This window comes from Manis pentadactyla, chromosome 2, assembly GCF_030020395.1.
Source record: "Manis pentadactyla isolate mManPen7 chromosome 2, mManPen7.hap1, whole genome shotgun sequence".
NCBI classification, from domain to species: domain Eukaryota; kingdom Metazoa; phylum Chordata; class Mammalia; order Pholidota; family Manidae; genus Manis; species Manis pentadactyla.
Window position 1 is genome coordinate 181,855,730 of NC_080020.1, and position 18,777 is coordinate 181,874,506.

At 36.0% G+C, this 18,777-nt stretch overlaps 1 protein-coding gene across 3 annotated transcripts in view; it reads left to right on the top strand.

Moving 5' to 3' along the window:
- The window catches only part of PELI1 (pellino E3 ubiquitin protein ligase 1), a 46,880-nt gene extending 32,574 nt beyond the window's left edge, over nt 1-14,306 (top strand). For all 3 annotated transcript variants that reach the window (XM_036890388.2, XM_057497145.1, XM_036890391.2), the window contains exons 2-7: nt 1,384-1,523; nt 4,232-4,361; nt 7,322-7,423; nt 10,801-10,998; nt 11,094-11,282; nt 11,847-14,306. In XM_036890388.2, coding sequence (XP_036746283.1) covers nt 1,453-1,523; nt 4,232-4,361; nt 7,322-7,423; nt 10,801-10,998; nt 11,094-11,282; nt 11,847-12,413 — 1,257 coding nt within the window. In that variant the 5' untranslated portion in view covers nt 1,384-1,452 and the 3' untranslated portion in view covers nt 12,414-14,306. The remainder of the gene's footprint in view (nt 1-1,383; nt 1,524-4,231; nt 4,362-7,321; nt 7,424-10,800; nt 10,999-11,093; nt 11,283-11,846) is intronic.
- The last annotated feature ends 4,471 nt before the right edge of the window (nt 14,307-18,777 follow it).

The window sequence follows — 18,777 nt, forward strand, 5'->3', positions numbered from 1 at the left end:
GCTTCCAAAATCTATAATTTTGTCATTTCAAGAACGTTACATAGCATTTTTTATGCAGCATAATTCTCTGTAGATTTATTCATGTACCAATAGTTTATTCCTTTTTTATTGCTGAGTACTATTCCACAACATAGATGTGCCACAGTTTATCATTTACTTAGTAAAGAATATCTGGGTTGCTTCCAGTTTGGGGCTATTAAGAATAAAGCTGTTGTAAACATTTCTGTACGGGTTTAATGTGGACATATGTCTTTGTTTCTCTAGGATAAATGCCCAGGAGTGCATTATATAATAGAATTAAATATTTTCCTTACATACATTTGGAATCACATTAGACTGTGTTATAATTTTCACTTTGACCTGCAAATATAATGTAGAAAAAAGGAAAGTTTGTTATATTTAATTGCATCTTACCATTCTCATTCTTTTTTTCTGATGTTCTGAAGTTCATTTCTTATCTGCTTAGAGAATTCCTCTAGCCATTCTGTTAGAGTAAGCCTGCAGGTGACAGATTCTCTTAATTTCCCCTCTTCAGAAAATGTCTTGATTGCACTTCTGTTTTTGCTGGGTATACGATTGTGAGTTGACAGTTTTTTTCTTTCAGCACCTGAACACAATATGCCATTTTCTTCTGGCTTCTTTAGTTTCTGGTGAGAAACCCACTTTCATTCTAATTGCTTTTCCCCCATAGATACAGTGTAGTTTCCTCTGACTGCTTTCAAGATATTTTATTTGCCTTTAGTTTTCAGAAGTTTAACCTTTTTGTGTGTGTGTTGGAGTGAGTGGGGGAATACAGGGGAGGAGGGAGGCTTCTCATGGCTTCATGAGGTAGAAGTCTGGGATCCCTAGTAGGCTCTTGGTGGTGGTGGGGTCACAGTGTTTTCTGTGGTGTTGGCTGTAGTAGAGCAGTTATTGTTGAACATTTTCTGTCTTGGTAAGGCTGCCCTTTTCACTCCTTTGGTTAGAGAGAGCAAGCTTTTGTTGGGGCTTTTCTTTGTTTCAGCCAATTGGCATTTCTGGGTTGCTGGATTCTTCAACTCCAAATGCAGGATATATGAGGCAAACAGAGAGCCCAAAGAACTCACCATTGTCTCATTCCTTGGGCCCCGAGCTGGTCTGCCTTCTCTCTACTTTTCAGTCTTACGTTTTATATAAAATGTTCAGGGTTTTTAGTTTGTACTTAGTAGAACTAATAGGGGAAAATATTTCTGCTCCATCTTCCTGGAAATGGCAGTCCCCAGATTCATATTTTTTATATATTTAAATAGTTGCATTAAATATATATAACCATTATTGGGGGAAATGTCACATACTTTGTATATTATGAGGTACTTATTTGAACTGGAATTGTTCACATTATTAATGAAAACATTTCCCTTCTAGGAAATAATGCAAAAGGTGTCCCAAGGCTCCTGATCAGTGAACCAAGATTTGAGAAAGACAGCCAAGCTCATGTTTTCTCCTGATCAAGAAAATCATCCATCCAAAGCACCAGTAAAATATGGTGAACTCATTGTCCTAGGGTAAGGTTTCTCTGTCTGATGACATAAAATTTAGTATCTCTGACATATAGGTTAAAAGTACTTTCTTTAGAATTTACATCCTACATATTTCCAAAGAGGATTTAAAGTTACAGGGTATAATCAAACTGAGAAACTCTTAATTCTCATTTTATGCCATCTCTTATAGTTGCTCAAATACTCCATAAACTTTGCCTCACCCTCATCCCCAGAAAGGACAAAACTCCTGAAAGATGAAGTGACAGATGTATTTGTCTAAAGTCATGTAATCATTCTATTTGTCTTCCCTATCCCATCTTTTAGAAAAATTTTCCTCAGTACATTTTACCAAAACTGCCCTCCACTTCAGGTCATTTTCATGGAGGTTAGTACTTACTGGTTCCTTTGGCCCTCTAAAGTGTTCATTACTTTGTGCTTGTGGTCCTGTACTTTTTGATAAAAGGCATTGTATAAGCATAGCAATATGATGACTCTGGAGCCCAGGACCAACTGTTTGCTTCAAAAGTAATCTTATCTGTACACCTCACACAGACACAATCTGCAGACTGAGGAATAGATGATTCTATTATTTCAGTTTATTCAGTCTAAACTCACCATAACTGTCAAAACAGAAATAATGTTAGTCTGCTAACTAGAGATCTCAGAAACTAGAAATTTCAAAATTTACTTTCTCCCTGCTATTTCTCTTCTGCCTAAAAAGCAGCTCTTGATATTACAACATGTTTTAGAATCAGGTTGGTCCAAGTTCTTACTTAAGTGAGAATGTGTCTGTTGTTTGAGATGAGAGAGTAAGAGAAACTGGGAAGATAATATGGAGTTAATTGAGCTTGACTGGAAGTCGAGAATCCTATATTCCAATACTTACTCCAGCATTGCTAGCTGTATGACCTTGGACGCGTCACTTAACTGTTCTGGGCATTAGTTTTCTCCTCTGTAAAATGACAATTTGACAAGATAATTTAAAGTCCTTTGAGACTTTGTTCTCAAAAACAGAACTTAAAAGATCATAAATATAGTCACTACAATATTACAACTTAAATCACATAGTTTCTAATATATTAATGACAAACAAGCTTTTAATTACCAAAAAACTCTTCAAAGTTAAATTCTTACACCAAGAATTTGAGTCATTTGAAGACAAGAATTTAAAATTTAGTGTATGGTCTAAACTGCCTGTCTTAGTCCAGCAGCTTCTTAGTTAATCCTAAGCAATAATAGTTGTCTCTGTATCTGGCACTTAAAATGCAACTAGTACTTCTTCCTAACCCTCTAGAAGGATAAGTAAAACTGGATAAGGTTGTCAGTTTCATGTTGTTACTGCTTAGAAAAGAGCTTTGAGCTACAGGAGCACCATGTGGGAATAGAAAGCATATCTCCAGAAGACGTTCAAGTCATGCCACTTGGTGGACAGTAGTGAGGGACAATGAGGAACCCACAGTGGGTCTGGTGGCAATACACAGCCTAGAAAAGCAAAATTAGGAGCTACTCTTAACTTTTATCTAGGACTAGCAAGATTAGCAAGGGCCTTCTCCAGTAAATAATCAGTGTTTTATTTTTCATAAAGAGTTGGTGTAATTTCTGTGTATGCAGTCTTTGAATAAAGTCCCTTCTTTTCCTAAAATGGATATCATTTTACATCATACTCTCTTCCAACCTCAAAACTGTTCCTCTTCCCTGCCTCATTTCCCCCCGAGAATGACCAGCTATATGCAAGAGACCATTAAAACAAATATTTTGTCAGGGTTCAGGGAACAGTGAATGAACAGCGACTATTATTAAACTATTGCTCATGCCATAATGAAGCAATAGAGATAGATTAGAAAGCATGACAAACACCTAGATTCCTTCTAGCTTTGCTAGTGTCACTTGTATGACTTTCAGAAAATAAACTTAATTCCTCTGAGAAACAACTTATTCCCCAATTTATAAAAGTGGAGAGTAATTCCACTCTTGTAGATTTTTTTGTGAGGATGGATTAAGTGAAGTGATGTGTACGGGATAGAGCCCAATAGTGCTCAGTACATAGTAAACACACAAATGTTATGTTCTCAACTTTTTGCCTATTAGTTCAGTCCTTGCTTACTTGCTTATCTTCAGGTAAAATATGTATGTTATGGAGAAATGGTCATAAGGTCTCAACAACAAAAATATGTTTAACTACTGTTAGCAGGCATTTCAGTTGGACAGGTTTTCCAACATGTGAATGTGTATGCACACATTCAAGTAGGTAAGGTTTAACAAACAAGTCTAAAAATTCCTTATTTCAAAAGTTCAGCCATTTAAGGTGTTTGGTTCATAATTAAAGGAGATACTGTTTTACACAATTCATAGTGTACTTTTAAAGGTTGTATTTAACACATGTAAACATTTGCCTTTAAAAAAAATAGAATGAATCGTAAGAAGTTAGATAATGCTGTTAATCAGCTCTCAATTATCTTGAATAAAAGAGGGAAGAAAAATAAAGATAAAATTAAAACTGTGTATAATAAAAAACCTTCTCTGTGACTTGGAACACAGCCAGAAGGAATCTAATTTTGTTTCACACTCAGGCCGCTGGGGATCAGCAATTGCTGAAAGGAATTTGATATACTTACAATGTGTTAATAGATGATGATAGGGGATTGATCCTATAAGGCAAAGTAAAACACTTGTTTGAAACGGATTGTGTGGTTTGTACAAGAAATCTCCTAAACTTTTTTTTCCCTTATCAGGTATAATGGGTCTCTCCCAAATGGCGATAGAGGAAGGAGGAAAAGTAGGTTTGCTTTGTTTAAAAGACCTAAGGCAAATGGGGTGAAGCCCAGCACTGTGCATATTGCTTGTACTCCTCAGGCTGCAAAGGTAAAAACAAAACAAAACAACCCTAAATGAACCTGGAGAGAAATTGAAAGATTTTTGTACATGTTTTCATATTCCCTTCAAGTTCTATACCAGAAATTTCCTTTTGTTTGAATGTAAGGGCCGCTGAGTTTTTAAAAATGATAAACCAGTAATAGGGTGGAAATTAAAAGAAAACATTTTAAAAGGTGAGGGTAGAGCTGGGGCTTTATCTAGTATTTAGAGTTATGCAGCTGTCTTCTCTGAGAAGTAGGGAGTTCCTGCTGTTACTAAAGGGGGGCCCCCTGCGCTGGGCAAGGAATGCAGGGATTAGTAAGTGTATTTAGGTACTAGAAGCATGTTGGATGAGGTATTTTTTTAACTAAGGATCTATCAAAGAGCCTATGGGTGCTCTTGGTTTTTTGTTTGTTTTGTTACATGATCCTTATAGCTTTTCACAGAGTGACTTGAACAAAGTAGATTTCAATAATTATTAAATTGAGTAAAATCTATGCATGCAACTAGCCAACAATGTAACTGTTCAATCTCCTGATCTATTCAATTCTTTCAGCCCCTTTTTCTTTCCCTACCAAAATCTCCAGAACTTGTGCCACCATTTCAGGACCCTTGGGCTTTTCCTAGAGTGATGATAGACAGTTATGGGCAATTTCAGATGTTTGTATTTCCTATGAATTCCCCTACTTCCAATTTTATAACAAGGACTGGATTTGATACTGTGATGAGTGATTTAAAAAAAGTACAGAGTTCTGTGACTTCTTGAAGTACCTGTATCTTAGTTAAGCAGCCCCAGAATGTTCCTTGATATTATACCATCTGAGGTATCTCTCTCAGTTAAATAAATGAAAGAGATACTGGCATATGATACCTTGTTATAGGTCACTTTTCCAGTCTCTGAAATCAATTGGATTTTTTACTTTGTTTTATGCCCAACGTGGTGTCTAAGACAGAATCCTCATGCCTCGACTAGGCCTCTCATAATACTATTTGAAAGCCAGTGAATGTAGAAAAGTTATAATTTCTATTAGGTGTTTCTTTTTGCCCCTTTGCAGAGAAGGAATGCGCTGAGCAGGTGGTGGAAGTGGATGGCTTATTGATCCAATCTGAGGAGCTTCCTTCCAGTATTTTCCCACAAGAGTGCCCTTGGCATTTTGGTTGTGCAAATTCTTTGTGCAGGCCTGTCCCACATATTGCAGACATTGAAGATTCTTAGTTCCCACCCACTAAATGCCATTTAAGCCCTCAGATCATGTGACAGCCAAAAATGCACCTATGTATTTCCAGATGCCCCTTATACAGCTAATACTACCTCTGAATGAGAAGCATTAGCATGGGGAAAATATTCTTAATCCCTATATATATATCCTCTTCTGTGCTTTTTTGCATTTTTGCTGTCCTGCTCTTGATGTTTCATTGCTAGATCCAGTTCATCTTTACTAGGCAACAAAAATCTTCAGGATCTTTCCTCTTTCAGTTTCGGAGGAATATAGTGAGGTCATGATTGTACAAGATTGTACAAGAAATTACAAAACTAATTGTTTAGTCTGGCAGTCATCTGGGGTGAGTTGTTAAACTCTGCTTTCCATTCCAGTGAAAATTTAATTTGATGTAGTTCTTATTCTCATTCTAAAAGTAGATTCAATAGCTTTAAAAGAAACAGGTATTACAATCTCAAAAGTACACAAAAACCCATGTTATTTAATCTCTTTGGCTATTAAGAATTATCTTTCAAAATACTGAGCAATTATTTGATTGAAAAATAAGTTGTTTAATGCTAAGTTATAGTAATTATAGTTCTTAAAACCTGTAAAACAATTATATAATATTTATGAATACATAACTGTATAGTAAAACATTAACAACATGCATGAAATTGATCTACCCTGCACACTCGAGGTTGGATACCTCTGAAGAAAGCAGAGTAGGAAGGGACATGTAAGCAGCCTTGATTATATCTACAGAGTTTAATTTCTTTATAATAATCAGAGGCAAAAATGGCATTATTAATCTTTTATAAAGCTGGTAGTTAGTACCCGCTGTTTATTCTCTTTGTGTATTTAAAATTTTCACAATCTTAATTAATCTTAAAGCTATTGTTTTAAGTTTTATCTATTACAGATTAGCTACAAATTGAAACCAAGTAAAATTTTATGCCAAACTTCTAATTAAAAAACATATTTTTTCATTTAGCCTCTTTGCTGTTCTATAATTATTCTTTTGTGTCTTTGTATCTGTTTTCCTTTTAAAAAGCAGCCTGTTTATACTTCCTTTGTGCAGGTTCCCCCATCCCTCCCACTCACCCCACCCCTGCTCTGATATCTTCAACTCATACATAGAAAAATGCCTGAAAGCAAAACTGAAAACGTTCTTTTTAGAAATGTTTTTAATTTGGGATAAGTCAGAAGTACAATCATAAGCATTCTATCCATTTCCTTTGGTAGTATTTAATTATTCTATGAATTATGAATTTTTCTGTATTTAGCCCACCATACAACAAATATTTGTCATCCATAGAGTCACAGAATGATGAGGAAAACCATTTAACCCTGCTTATCGGTTAACTTTACAACTCTTTGAGTTACTTTAAAAATAACATTCTTCTCATTTTTAAAGATTTTGTATATTCTCATCAGAACAGTACTAAGTACTGCTTTCAATTTCTACATGAGATTTGGTTTTCATTAGTTTATAATTTAAAATACTTAAAAGGGAGACCTAGATTTTATAGTGTTTTAATACAAAGAAGTTAAGTCCTTACTCTATATATTACTTCAAAGTGTTCTCCTACACCCTACTCAACCTGAAAAACTACTGTCACAGCTGAGGTTATACAAGAGTTATTAATTCCTACCCTGAGTTTCACCAAGAAATATGTCTTATGTGATAAATAGATTACCTTTCTTTCTTTAAATATTATTTGACTAACCTACCGGCTAACTTTTTGCTGTTGATTTTTTCTTTCTTAGGCAATAAGCAACAAGGACCAGCATAGCATATCATATACCTTATCTCGGGCACAGACAGTGGTGGTTGAATACACTCATGACAGCAACACTGATATGTTCCAGGTATATCTGAATTTTTTTCTTAAACAAAAAAGTTAAAACCTATAGTCAGTGACTTTTGCTGTGGTCAGATAAAGGATTATCATATTTTAATAATGTGTATTTCATTAAATATACATTGATTTCTAAACTCCCCCCCCCAATACTAGAAGTCAGCATAACATGGTTAAAGATGGGCTCTGAAATCAAAATGCTTTGTAAACATCACTTAGCCACTCCATGCCTCAGTTTCCTCCAATACAGTGCAGATACTGGAACTCATAAGACTGTCAGGAGGTACGTGTAAAGTGTAAGTACATGTAAAGTGCTCAGTGCTGTGCCAGGTAGCTGGTAAACAATTAACTATTAATAATAGAGGTATAATAATAACAGCTCTGTTAGCTATTATTATCCCTAAAAAAAGGAACCAAGAAGTAAGTGTTCTGCATACATTTATGATTTGTTTTTGTCACTTCTTCCCATTTCCTCTTTAGTCAGCAAAAAGTAGAGGCAGTTTTTAACTGTTCTTAACATAATGTGAAATCAAATTTATTTCTCAGCACGTATTTGGACAGAGCTACTAGTGCAATAATGGTGGGGTTTTTTTCTCCTCATTTTTTGTACCAACCGAGTGCAATATTTTTATAAAACTGATAGATAATAGAAAGCCAAACCCAAAGATGTAAACAAAATTCACGATGTCTTCTCCCAGAACATTGGGTTTTATAAAGCCCTAGGCTTTTTGAAACAAACTTTTATAGGTCATAAAGTACCTGAAAATGTTGCTCTTAAGATTACTGTCCCAGTTACTTTTCAGTTTTTCTTTGTTTTACGAGATTAAATGAATGTGAAAAGGATAACTGTAACCAGTAGCAAAATACTTCTTTGAAGTCACCCTCTTCCTTCCAGCCCTGTGTACTACTCCTGACTTCTTTAGATTAGTATCTCTATAGTTAGTATTAGAATATGGATGTTTGTTTGTATCTTCCTTGCTTTTACCAAAAAATTAAAAATAAATAACACTTCAATGAGGATGAAGTTTGGATGATTTTCTACATTTTATTTCACTGACAGCCAGTTAAAATGAATGTGCCTAATTAATAAGCTCTTTAAAAATCAAGATGTTACTGAGATATTTGATCACAAACTAGAATTTTAGTTTCAGGAAATACCTTGATATGGTCACTGAAATCTTATTACAGATTACAAAGTTAGGGGCAAAACTGAGATTAAATCAGGCATCCTCAATTATGGAACAGTGTCTTCACATTTTATGAAGTTGCCTTAAATGTATTGTAACATTTTTCATTTCATCCTTTTTATAAAGGAATAGGGTTTTTTCCCCAATATAGTAGAGTGATTATACCCTTCCTACAAGCATTAGACCTATGGAAAATCCAAGCATTTCTACATCAGAAAACCTGACATATATCAGAAACTACCCTGATAAATCAGCCAGTCTTGGAAGAACTGGTTTCATAAGCATTCTAGGTTTCCTTACCTTCTAAACCGAACATATTTGTTCAGTCCATCTGACATTCATACTTCATCTCTATGCATTTCTTGACACTCACTGTGAAGTAAATAAAGGAGACATTACAAGTTGATTACTTACATAGGTGCCATACTGGTGGTCTAAATGTGAAGCATAGGCTTCAGATTAGTTGGAAGAAGGATGAAGAAAAGGCTTTATAGTGGTGCCTTTTTATCTGGACCTTTTTTTTATAAAGTTGATTAGGATTTTACCAGTCTAATCAGCAGAAAGACATTCTGATAAAAGAGAAGTAGAAGTGGTAGAAGATTGATGAATACAAGCGACTTCTAGCTAGAATATACTTTTTTTGTGAACTGAAGTAACAGGAAGTCAGGCTGGATTGGTAGATGGGAGGTGAATTTGGATACGCTGTAAAGAACCATTGAGGTTTTTAATGGAGTGAGAGAGAGTGACGTGATAAGATCTGTATTTTTAAAGCTAATAGCAGTTCGAAAAAGAAAGAATTACTAAAGTTTATCTTAACACATGATTATATTTTACATCTACCACAATCATGTAGGTTTTTTCTCTTTATAGGTACTGAGATTTCTTCCTTCTTACTTGTCATGACTAGTATTGCCTTGATGTCTTAAATCTTCCCTTCCAAGGCCCAGATCAGATATCAACTCTTCTGAACAATCTCTCTTCCCAAATAAGTGCTGCTTCTGAATATCTTGATTATGAGTATCAATCCTCAGGCCAATCCTTGGCCTACATCTTTTGGCTCTGAAAGAGCCTTTGAATTTTGGAAATATTTTTAGTTTCAAAGGTCAGAAAACATTTTCTTTGAATGTCATTTTTCTTATAAAAATAAGGGAACAGGAATCTTACATTTCTTAAACAACCAATCTCCCTCTGAAACTGTCCAAATGAAGACTTTATTCTTGATGATAGGACAAAACTAAAGAGTTTTATCTAAAAGTATGCTTATGTGAGGAATTCAAGATGAAATTAATTAATTACTAGCTAGTACCCCTGACAATGCTTTTAATCCACTGACACCTCACCCACCAGAACTCTTATCTGGGAATCTGTCTCTCTGGAATATGGCCAAAAACCAGAAGGAAAATAAAAATGACACTAGGCATATAAAATAAATGCCACTTAGGCTGTGCTCTTGCTCCCAGGAGAATCCCTTAGGCTCTCACCAAGAACTTTTTGAAATCAACTATTCTTTGAAGTTTGGTTATTTGGTCTCTTAACCCATAGCAGGATAAGAGTAGCTGGTTAGAAGAGGGGAATGCTGCTAGAGACAGGTATGCCAAACAGCAAGAAATGATAGCTGATAACCTGACAGGAAAAAACCAAAATCTATTAAATATGCATAAGACCTCAAAGCAAGGCTGTATAAGGCCTTAACATAAGGATCAGCATTCTTGTACAATTCTTTACAGCGCCTGAAGACATCACTGCACTTCAGCTGAATATAAATGGATTTATTCATATTACGATGTCCTGTAGTCATAAAGGATTTACTCTTTTATTTATATAAAAAAAGCTTACTGTATTCTGTTAAAAGATGATAGAGTAATAACATGGTAGATATATTTCCATCCAAAGAGGTAAAAATGAAAATCTGCAGCCTTCTAGAAATGTCAGCCATCCTAAACTCTTCATTCCCTGAGGGTTTCATATATTCTGGGTCATAAGTTCCCACTTAATTCTATACTCTAGGTGATTATTACACCAATGTAAGTACATTAACAGATTCATTTTCAACTCTAGATACCCCTAGAGTTAGTATGGTAAGTTTGAGATTAGAAATTTCAAAGGCTTAATGTTTTCACCTTATTGTACCTTTCTTGAATGGATTTTCCTCTCTGTTCTTTTGAATAGGTTTATAGATATTTTTTTTCCCCCCCCTTAGATTGGTCGGTCAACTGAAAGTCCCATTGACTTTGTAGTAACTGACACAGTTCCTGGAAGTCAAAGTAATTCTGATACACAGTCAGTGCAAAGCACTATATCAAGATTTGCCTGTAGAATCATATGTGAACGGAATCCCCCCTTTACAGCACGGATTTATGCTGCAGGATTTGACTCATCAAAAAACATCTTTCTTGGGGTAAAAAATGTTTTCCTAAATGATGCATTATTTTATAACCACTTCTTTTGCCAAAGTACAAGTAAACAGAAGCTTTCTATTCTTATCCCTACTAGGAGAAGGCTGCCAAATGGAAGACATCAGATGGGCAGATGGATGGCTTGACCACTAATGGTGTTCTTGTTATGCATCCACGCAATGGGTTTACAGAAGACTCCAAGCCTGGAATATGGAGAGAAATATCAGTGTGTGGAAATGTATTCAGCCTACGTGAAACCAGATCAGCTCAGCAGAGAGGAAAAATGGTAAGTGCTAAGATGTAGCTTCTTATTTAGTTATAATAAACACATAGGCTGAGCCGGACTGGATGCATAGCATAGTCCCAAACACTCTTACATTTCTTGCTGACACAGAGTAGTAAGTCTGACTGTCAAATGCTGACTACTAAACACTATGCTAGAGGATATTATCTTTATGTTTCAGTTAGGACACTCTAGAAATTTATTCTTTCACATGTTAATACGGTTTAAAACCTAAACTCTCCTAAATTAAGTAGCACCCTGTTTATTTTCTACTTATCTGTATGTATATCTTTGACCATAATATTTATTGGAAATATTAGACTTACTAATTAGCCAGATGTTTTAATCATGAACTGTCTTTTCTAGCTTAAAAGAAATGTTACTGCTTAATATTTTATCCTGATTTTCAAACTTATATTTTTCATGATTGCCAGTGGAATTCCTTAATTATGTAGTAACAGTCATAGGAAATTTCAGTTCTTGAATAAGGAGGACCTAAGACAAAATTGTTATGTAAAAATCCAAAACACAGGGGTGAATGTGTGCTTTGATTCGTGTTTCCTCTAGGTGGAAATCGAGACCAATCAGTTACAAGATGGCTCATTGATTGACCTCTGTGGAGCAACATTGCTGTGGCGTACTGCAGAAGGCCTGTCCCGCACTCCCACAGTGAAGCATTTAGAAGCTTTGAGACAGGAAATCAATGCCGCGAGACCTCAGTGCCCTGTAGGGTTCAACACTCTAGCATTTCCAAGTATGAAGAGGAAAGATGTTGTCGATGAAAAACAACCATGGGTCTATCTAAACTGTGGCCACGTTCATGGCTATCATAACTGGGGAAACAAAGAAGAACGTGATGGAAAAGATCGTGAATGTCCTATGTGTAGGTCTGTTGGTCCTTATGTCCCTCTGTGGCTTGGATGTGAAGCTGGATTTTATGTGGATGCTGGCCCTCCAACCCATGCGTTTAGCCCATGTGGGCATGTGTGTTCAGAAAAGACAACTGCCTACTGGTCCCAGATCCCGCTTCCTCATGGTACTCATACTTTTCATGCAGCGTGTCCCTTTTGTGCACATCAATTGGCTGGTGAACAAGGCTACATCAGACTTATTTTCCAAGGACCTCTAGACTAACAGACAGTTGTACTCCAAGACCACGTTATAAATTTATAAGCTAAGTGAGTTGGGTTTTCCAACCTGTTGTCCACGTCACAGTTTCTCTGCTCTGGTCATTTGCATTAAGATGAAGAATTTTTTTAGACATTTATAATAAATAGTACAATTTCTGATCAAAAACCTGGGAAACTCAAACAAAGGAATTTCTGAAAGTACCAGACTTCAGAATTCCGAGTTTTGAAAATATATTTTGAGGAAAAAAAGACATAGTCTAATTTGATGCCTTCATTGTAGTGTCTTTGAATCACCCATCCTCAGTGTTGAAAAATGTTTTGTATAACTGAGGGGACTGTTGGTTCAAACTATGTTAGTTTACTGTTTGCTGCAAACATTGTAAAATACAGCAACATGTATATTAACTTTTTTTTCTATTTATCTTTATTATAGAAAATATCTTAGAATGTTCTTGGTAGAGTAGCATGGTAAATGATGGTGTCACACTCTTGGTGTGAATGGTAGTTTAGTGAGCATAGCTCAAGGATTTGCAAGGTTAGGAACAAGGACAAGAGAGCCTCTCTCCCATCCCCATCTAAATATGGAATTTGGTAAATTAAAATACTTTGTAAAACCAAATTCATGTCAATTACCATTGTGTAAGAGGTGTTTGTTTTTAACCACATTGAAGATTATCAGGAAAGATTTTTTTCCTTAATGTTTCTCTTAAGTATAGTACTATCACAAAAACTTAATGCTAAGAAACATTTTATATGCTCCTTTGAATATGCAATTTAATGTAGATTATCTATTTTTCTCCCATGATAACTAATCTGTTTTTAGTATCAGCAACATTTGGCAAGTTTGTTTTTTAGATATAAACTGTGGTTCATCTGTTCACTGTTTTCTACAAAAAAATTACTCCCATGAGAAAAAGCATAAATTAACAAGAAAGGAGAGTGACTTGATTTGCTTTAGAAAAAGAAATGCTTAATTAATTAATTATTCTATATTTGGCCTTATCCAGGCATTAAGAATACAGGTGATTAAAGGGATAACTGAAAATAGTGCCCCCCTCCCCCCGCCAACCCTTTTTTTAACCTAGTAGATAGGCCTTAACTATGGGCTTGAATCCTAAGGAGAGTTGCCACAGTGGGACCCAAGGAAATGTTGGTTGGCACATGAGCACAAGTGACAGCCAAGTGGGGGAATGTACTTGCATGGTCTGTTAATTCTCTTATTCCAGTAAGTTCTTAGCTTTCAGAAGCAAGAAAATTGTTCTTCTTTCCCCAACCCCCACCCTCACTCTTTTTTCTTTTTTTGATGCACCACAAGGAAAGTATAGACAGTTGCACTACATACATCAAACCGTTTGTGACACTTGTAGAAATCAATACACTTTTAGATTAGAAAGAATAACTTTTTAAACTTTTGATTTGTTTTCCTTTAGTTTAAAAAGTTGTATGATGCTTAATTGACTAGCAAATTTTTGTATGTGGTAGCATAGCTTTAATTTATCCTATTACAGTGCTGTTCTGAATTTTCTTTTGGCTTAGAAAAAAAACAAACCTTGTTGCTTAGAAGCCATGAACTGTTTTATTTTACTTCAACTTGTCAAAATTTCCTTGTTTTTAAAAATGATCATTTGGGTTCACTCAGGAAGTGCATGTCAGGAAACTTGTATTATAAGTTTACCAGTTGTGATGTATCAGTAACTGCTGTTACCCTTTTTCAAAGAAATATAACTGATTTTGAAGTTTTCTAGATTGTCACATGCCTTGTGACTAATGCCAGGAAATCAAGTCTTGTGTTGTATTTGTTCTAGTCATTTCTATTCAAGCTATATATTGTAGCTAATTTTTATTTGCAATTAATTTATTCAAACTAAGTAAATACTTTTCAAAATAGATACTAAAATTTGTCTCTGTGAGTTCATTTCTGCATAACTGAGAATGGGCAACCAGAAATGAAAACTTGTTGACAAATCCACCCCCACTCCAAAAATGTTTCACTTGAAATAGATGAGTTTGCATTTAATGTAATACTCTAAATCTCTCGTTCCCTTGCAAAATAATCTTTTTTGTATTAATAAAGGAACTTTGTTTAGTGGTTGAATAATTGAGGACTTTTTCTAAGTTGTCCTGCTAGAGAATTGGCTCTTTGCAAGTTGCATACTAGACTGTTTAAATAGTGCCTCAGTGGCCATAAAAGGTTCATAGTCTTCCCAAAGTGCCTGAATTTCCTCCTGGCAACTGGGAAAAATCTGGTTCATTTCCTATGAAATTCAGGTTTTGAGAACTCATAATTTATGTCTTTAGGTACTTTTCTATTCAAGCAATTTGAATATTCTTTTATTTTGACAATACCTAATGAAACAGTTTGACTGAGCTATATTGAGGGAATGTCAGTATTCTGGTCAAGGAGAAAAAGTTGTATTATTCTTACTAAATGTGTTCTCAAGAAAGATTGTCTTAATGGCTTAATTCTTTTACCAAACCAGTCTTAAAAGCCAAATGTCCTTAAATTTGTACAGGGAATTAAATTTCCCTCTGCCTAACATGTTAGGGTCATGAAGCTAGATATGGTGAGTATCCAGAAGGAGTCATCTATTATCAGATTATCTTCTTGAAGCTTTAATTGCTTACCTCCATCATGTAAAAATCTAGTACATGTAAAACAGGAATAAATAATGCTTAAAAATATGATTACATCTAACATGAGTAGTCCCACTCCACTCTTCCCTCAGGATACCTCAAGAACCATGTGTGATGCATAACCTTCTGATACATAGACTGGGTGAGGGCATCAGTGAAAATCCATCCATTATTCTTAAATTTATAAGTAAAGATAATCCTAACACTTTGGTCTGTCAGCCTGATGGATCATCTTATGCTACCCCACTTTAGAGACTATTGGCTAAAAAATTCTGTGATCCATTTTTTGTGTTGTGTATGTTCTAAGCATTATTCCTGTAACAAATCAGATCACCAAAATACTACATAACTGAACTACATTAGTCTATCAACAACTTTCACTGCCAGAATTACTCTTACATAACTATGGTTTAAGGTCATGTCCTCAAATTTTATCCATGCCTTCTCACAGCAGATACTTGAGTATCCACTAAGTGCTAAACCCTGTTCTAAACATTGGGTAATGTAGCAGAAAAAAATCCCTGCCTTTGTAGGGTGTGTATTGTTTCTTTTGGTTTTTATTTTTTGGTATCAGTAATATACAAAACATGAGCAACATTGTGGTTACTAGATTACCCCCATTATCAGGTGCCCACCACATACCCCATTATAGTCACTGTCCATCACTGTAGTAACATGCTATAGAGACTACTTGTCTTCTGTGTGCTATACTGCCTTCCCCGTGCCACCTCCCCCACATTATGTGTGCAAATTGTAATGCCCCTTTTTCCCCCTTATCCCTCCCTTTCCACCCATCCTCCCCAGTCCCTTTCCCTTTGGTAACTGTTAGTCCATTCTTGGGTTCTGTGAGTCTGCTCCTGTAATGTTCCTTCAGATTTTTCTTTGTTCTTATACTCCACAGATGAGTGAAATCATTTCGTACTTGTCTTTCTCCGCCTGGCTTATATCACTGAACATACCCCTCTAGCTCCATCCATGTTGTTGCAAATGATAGGACTGTTTTCTTCTTATAGCTGAATAATACTCCATTGTGTATATGTACCACATCTTCTTTATCCATTCATCTACTGATGGACACTTAGGCTGCATCCATTTCTTGGCTATTATAAATAGAGCTGCAATAAACAGGGGTGCATATGTCTTTTTGAAACTGGGATCCTGCATTCTTAGGGTAAATTCCTAGGAGTCGAATTCCTGGGTCAATTGGTATTTCTATTTTTAGTTGAACTAATTTACATTCCCACCAGCAGTGTAGGAGGGTTCCCCTTTCTCCACATCCTCGCCAACACTTGTTGTTTGTCTTTTGGATGCTGGCCATCCTAACTAGTGTGAGGTGATATCTCATTGTTATTTTAATTTGCATTTCCCTGATGATTAGGGATGTGGAGCATCTTTTCATTTGCCTGTTGGCCATCTGAATTTCCTCTTTGGAGAAGTATCTATTCAGATCCTCTGCCCATTTTTTATTTGGGTTATTGTTTTTTGTTTGTTGAGGTGTGTGAGCTCTTTGTATATTTTGGATGTCAACCCCTTATCAGATATGTCATTTATGAATATATTCTCCCATACTGTATGATGCCTTTTTGTTCTACTGATGGTGCCCTTTGCTGTACAGAAGGTTTTTAGTTTGATATAGTCCCACTTGTTCATTTTTGCTTTTGTTTCCCTTGCCCATGGAGATATGTTCATGAAGAAGTTACTCGTGTTTATATTCAAGAGAGTTTTGCCTATGTTTTCTTCTAAGCGTTTTATGGTTTCATGACTTAATTCAGGTCTTTGATCCATTTCGAGTGTACTTTGTGTATGGAGTTAGACAATAATCCAGTTTCATTCTTTTACATATAGCTGTCCAGTTTTGCCAACACCAGCTGTTGATGAGGCTGTCATTTCCCCATTGTATGTCCATGGCTCCTTTATCGTATATTAATTGACCATATATGTTTGGGTTAATATCTGGACTATTCTGTTCCACTGGTGTATGGGTCTGTAATAGTGCCAGTACCAAATTGTCTTGATTACTGTGGCTTTGTAGTAGAGCTTTAAGTTGGGAAGCGTGATACCCCCTGCTTTAATCTTCCTTCTCAGGATTGCTTTGGCTATTTGGGGTCTTTTGTGGTTCCATATGAATTTTAGAACTATTTGTTCCACTTCGTTGAGGAATGCTGTTGGTATTTTGATAGGGATTGCATTGAATCTGTAGATTGCTTTAGGCAGGATAGCCATTTTAACAATATTAATCTTCCTACCGAAGAGCATGGGATGAATTTCCATCTATTAGTGTCCTCTTTAATTTCTCTCAAGAGTGTCTTGTAGTTTTCAGAGTATAGGTCTTTCACTTCCTTGGTTTGGTTTATGCCTAGGTATTTTATTCTTTTTGATGCAAATGTGAATGGAATTGTTTTCTTGATTTCTCTTTCTGCTAGTTCATCGTTAGTGTATAGGAATGCAACAGATTTCTGTGTATTAATTTTGTATCCTGCAACTTTGCTGAATTCAGATGTTCTAGTAGTTTTAGAGTGGATTCTTTAGGGATTTTTATGTATAATATCATGTCGTCTGCAAACAGGGACAGTTTGACTTCTTCCTTGCCAATCTGGATGCCTTTTATTTCTTTGTGTTGTCTGATTTCCATGGCTAGGACCCCCAGTACTATGTTGAATAACAGTGGGGAGAGTGGGCATCCTTGTATTGTTTGTGATCTTAGAGGAAAAGCTTTCAGCTTCTCACTGTTAAGTATGATGTTGGCTGTGGATTTGTCATATATGGCGTTTATTATATTGAGATACTTGCCCTCTATACCCATTTTGTTGAGAGTCTTTATCATGAATGGATGTTGAATTTTGTCAAATGTTTTTTCAGCATCTATGGAGATGATCATGTGGTTTTTGTCCTTCTTTTTGTTGATGAGTGGATGATGTTGATTGATTTTCTAATGTTGTACCATCCTTGGATCCCTGGGATGAATCCCACGTGATCATGATAGATGATCTTTTAGTGTATTTTTGAATTTGGTTTGCTAATATTTTGTTGAGTATTTTTGCATCTATGTTCATCAGGGATATTGGTCTGTAATTTTGTTTTTTTGTAGTGTCTTTCCCTGGTTTTGGTATTAGGGCAGTGGGGGTCACAGGCCAGCAGTGCATGTTCTGCCGCAAGAGCTGCCTGTGCCAGTCAACCATGAGAGGGGAGCAGCCTCTGGGTTAATTCCCCAAGCTGCCATGGGTGGGGGCCCCTCGGATTGGCCTATGGCACTGGCGGAGGTTGCAGGCAAGCGGTGTGTATTCTGTCGTGAGAGCAAGGCCCCTTGGTGCCTTCCAGTCTTCGCATCTGTCTTAGGGTGTATATTGTAATGGAGAAGATAGAAATGAACAAGAAAAATAAAAGATGCAGCATGATAGATAGTGAACAGTGCTGAAGGGACAAATAAAGCAAGAAAGGAAGATAGAAAATATTGTGAGTGATCATGTATGTATGTGAAGTGTTGGCAATATTAAATAAGAGGCAAGAGAAAGAGAAAGCCCCACTGGAAAGATATTTAAGCAAAGATCTGAAGGAGCTGAAGACTGCTTTGGGAAAGGCTTTTAAGCAGAGGGAACAGCAATTGCAAGGGTCTTGAAGTAGAAGCATGCTTGGACTATTTCTATATTAGCAAAGAGGCCAGGGTCACTCTGGTTGGATGGGGAAGAGTGGTGGGTAAGGCCAAAGAGGTAAACATCAGAGAGGAAGTGGGGCGT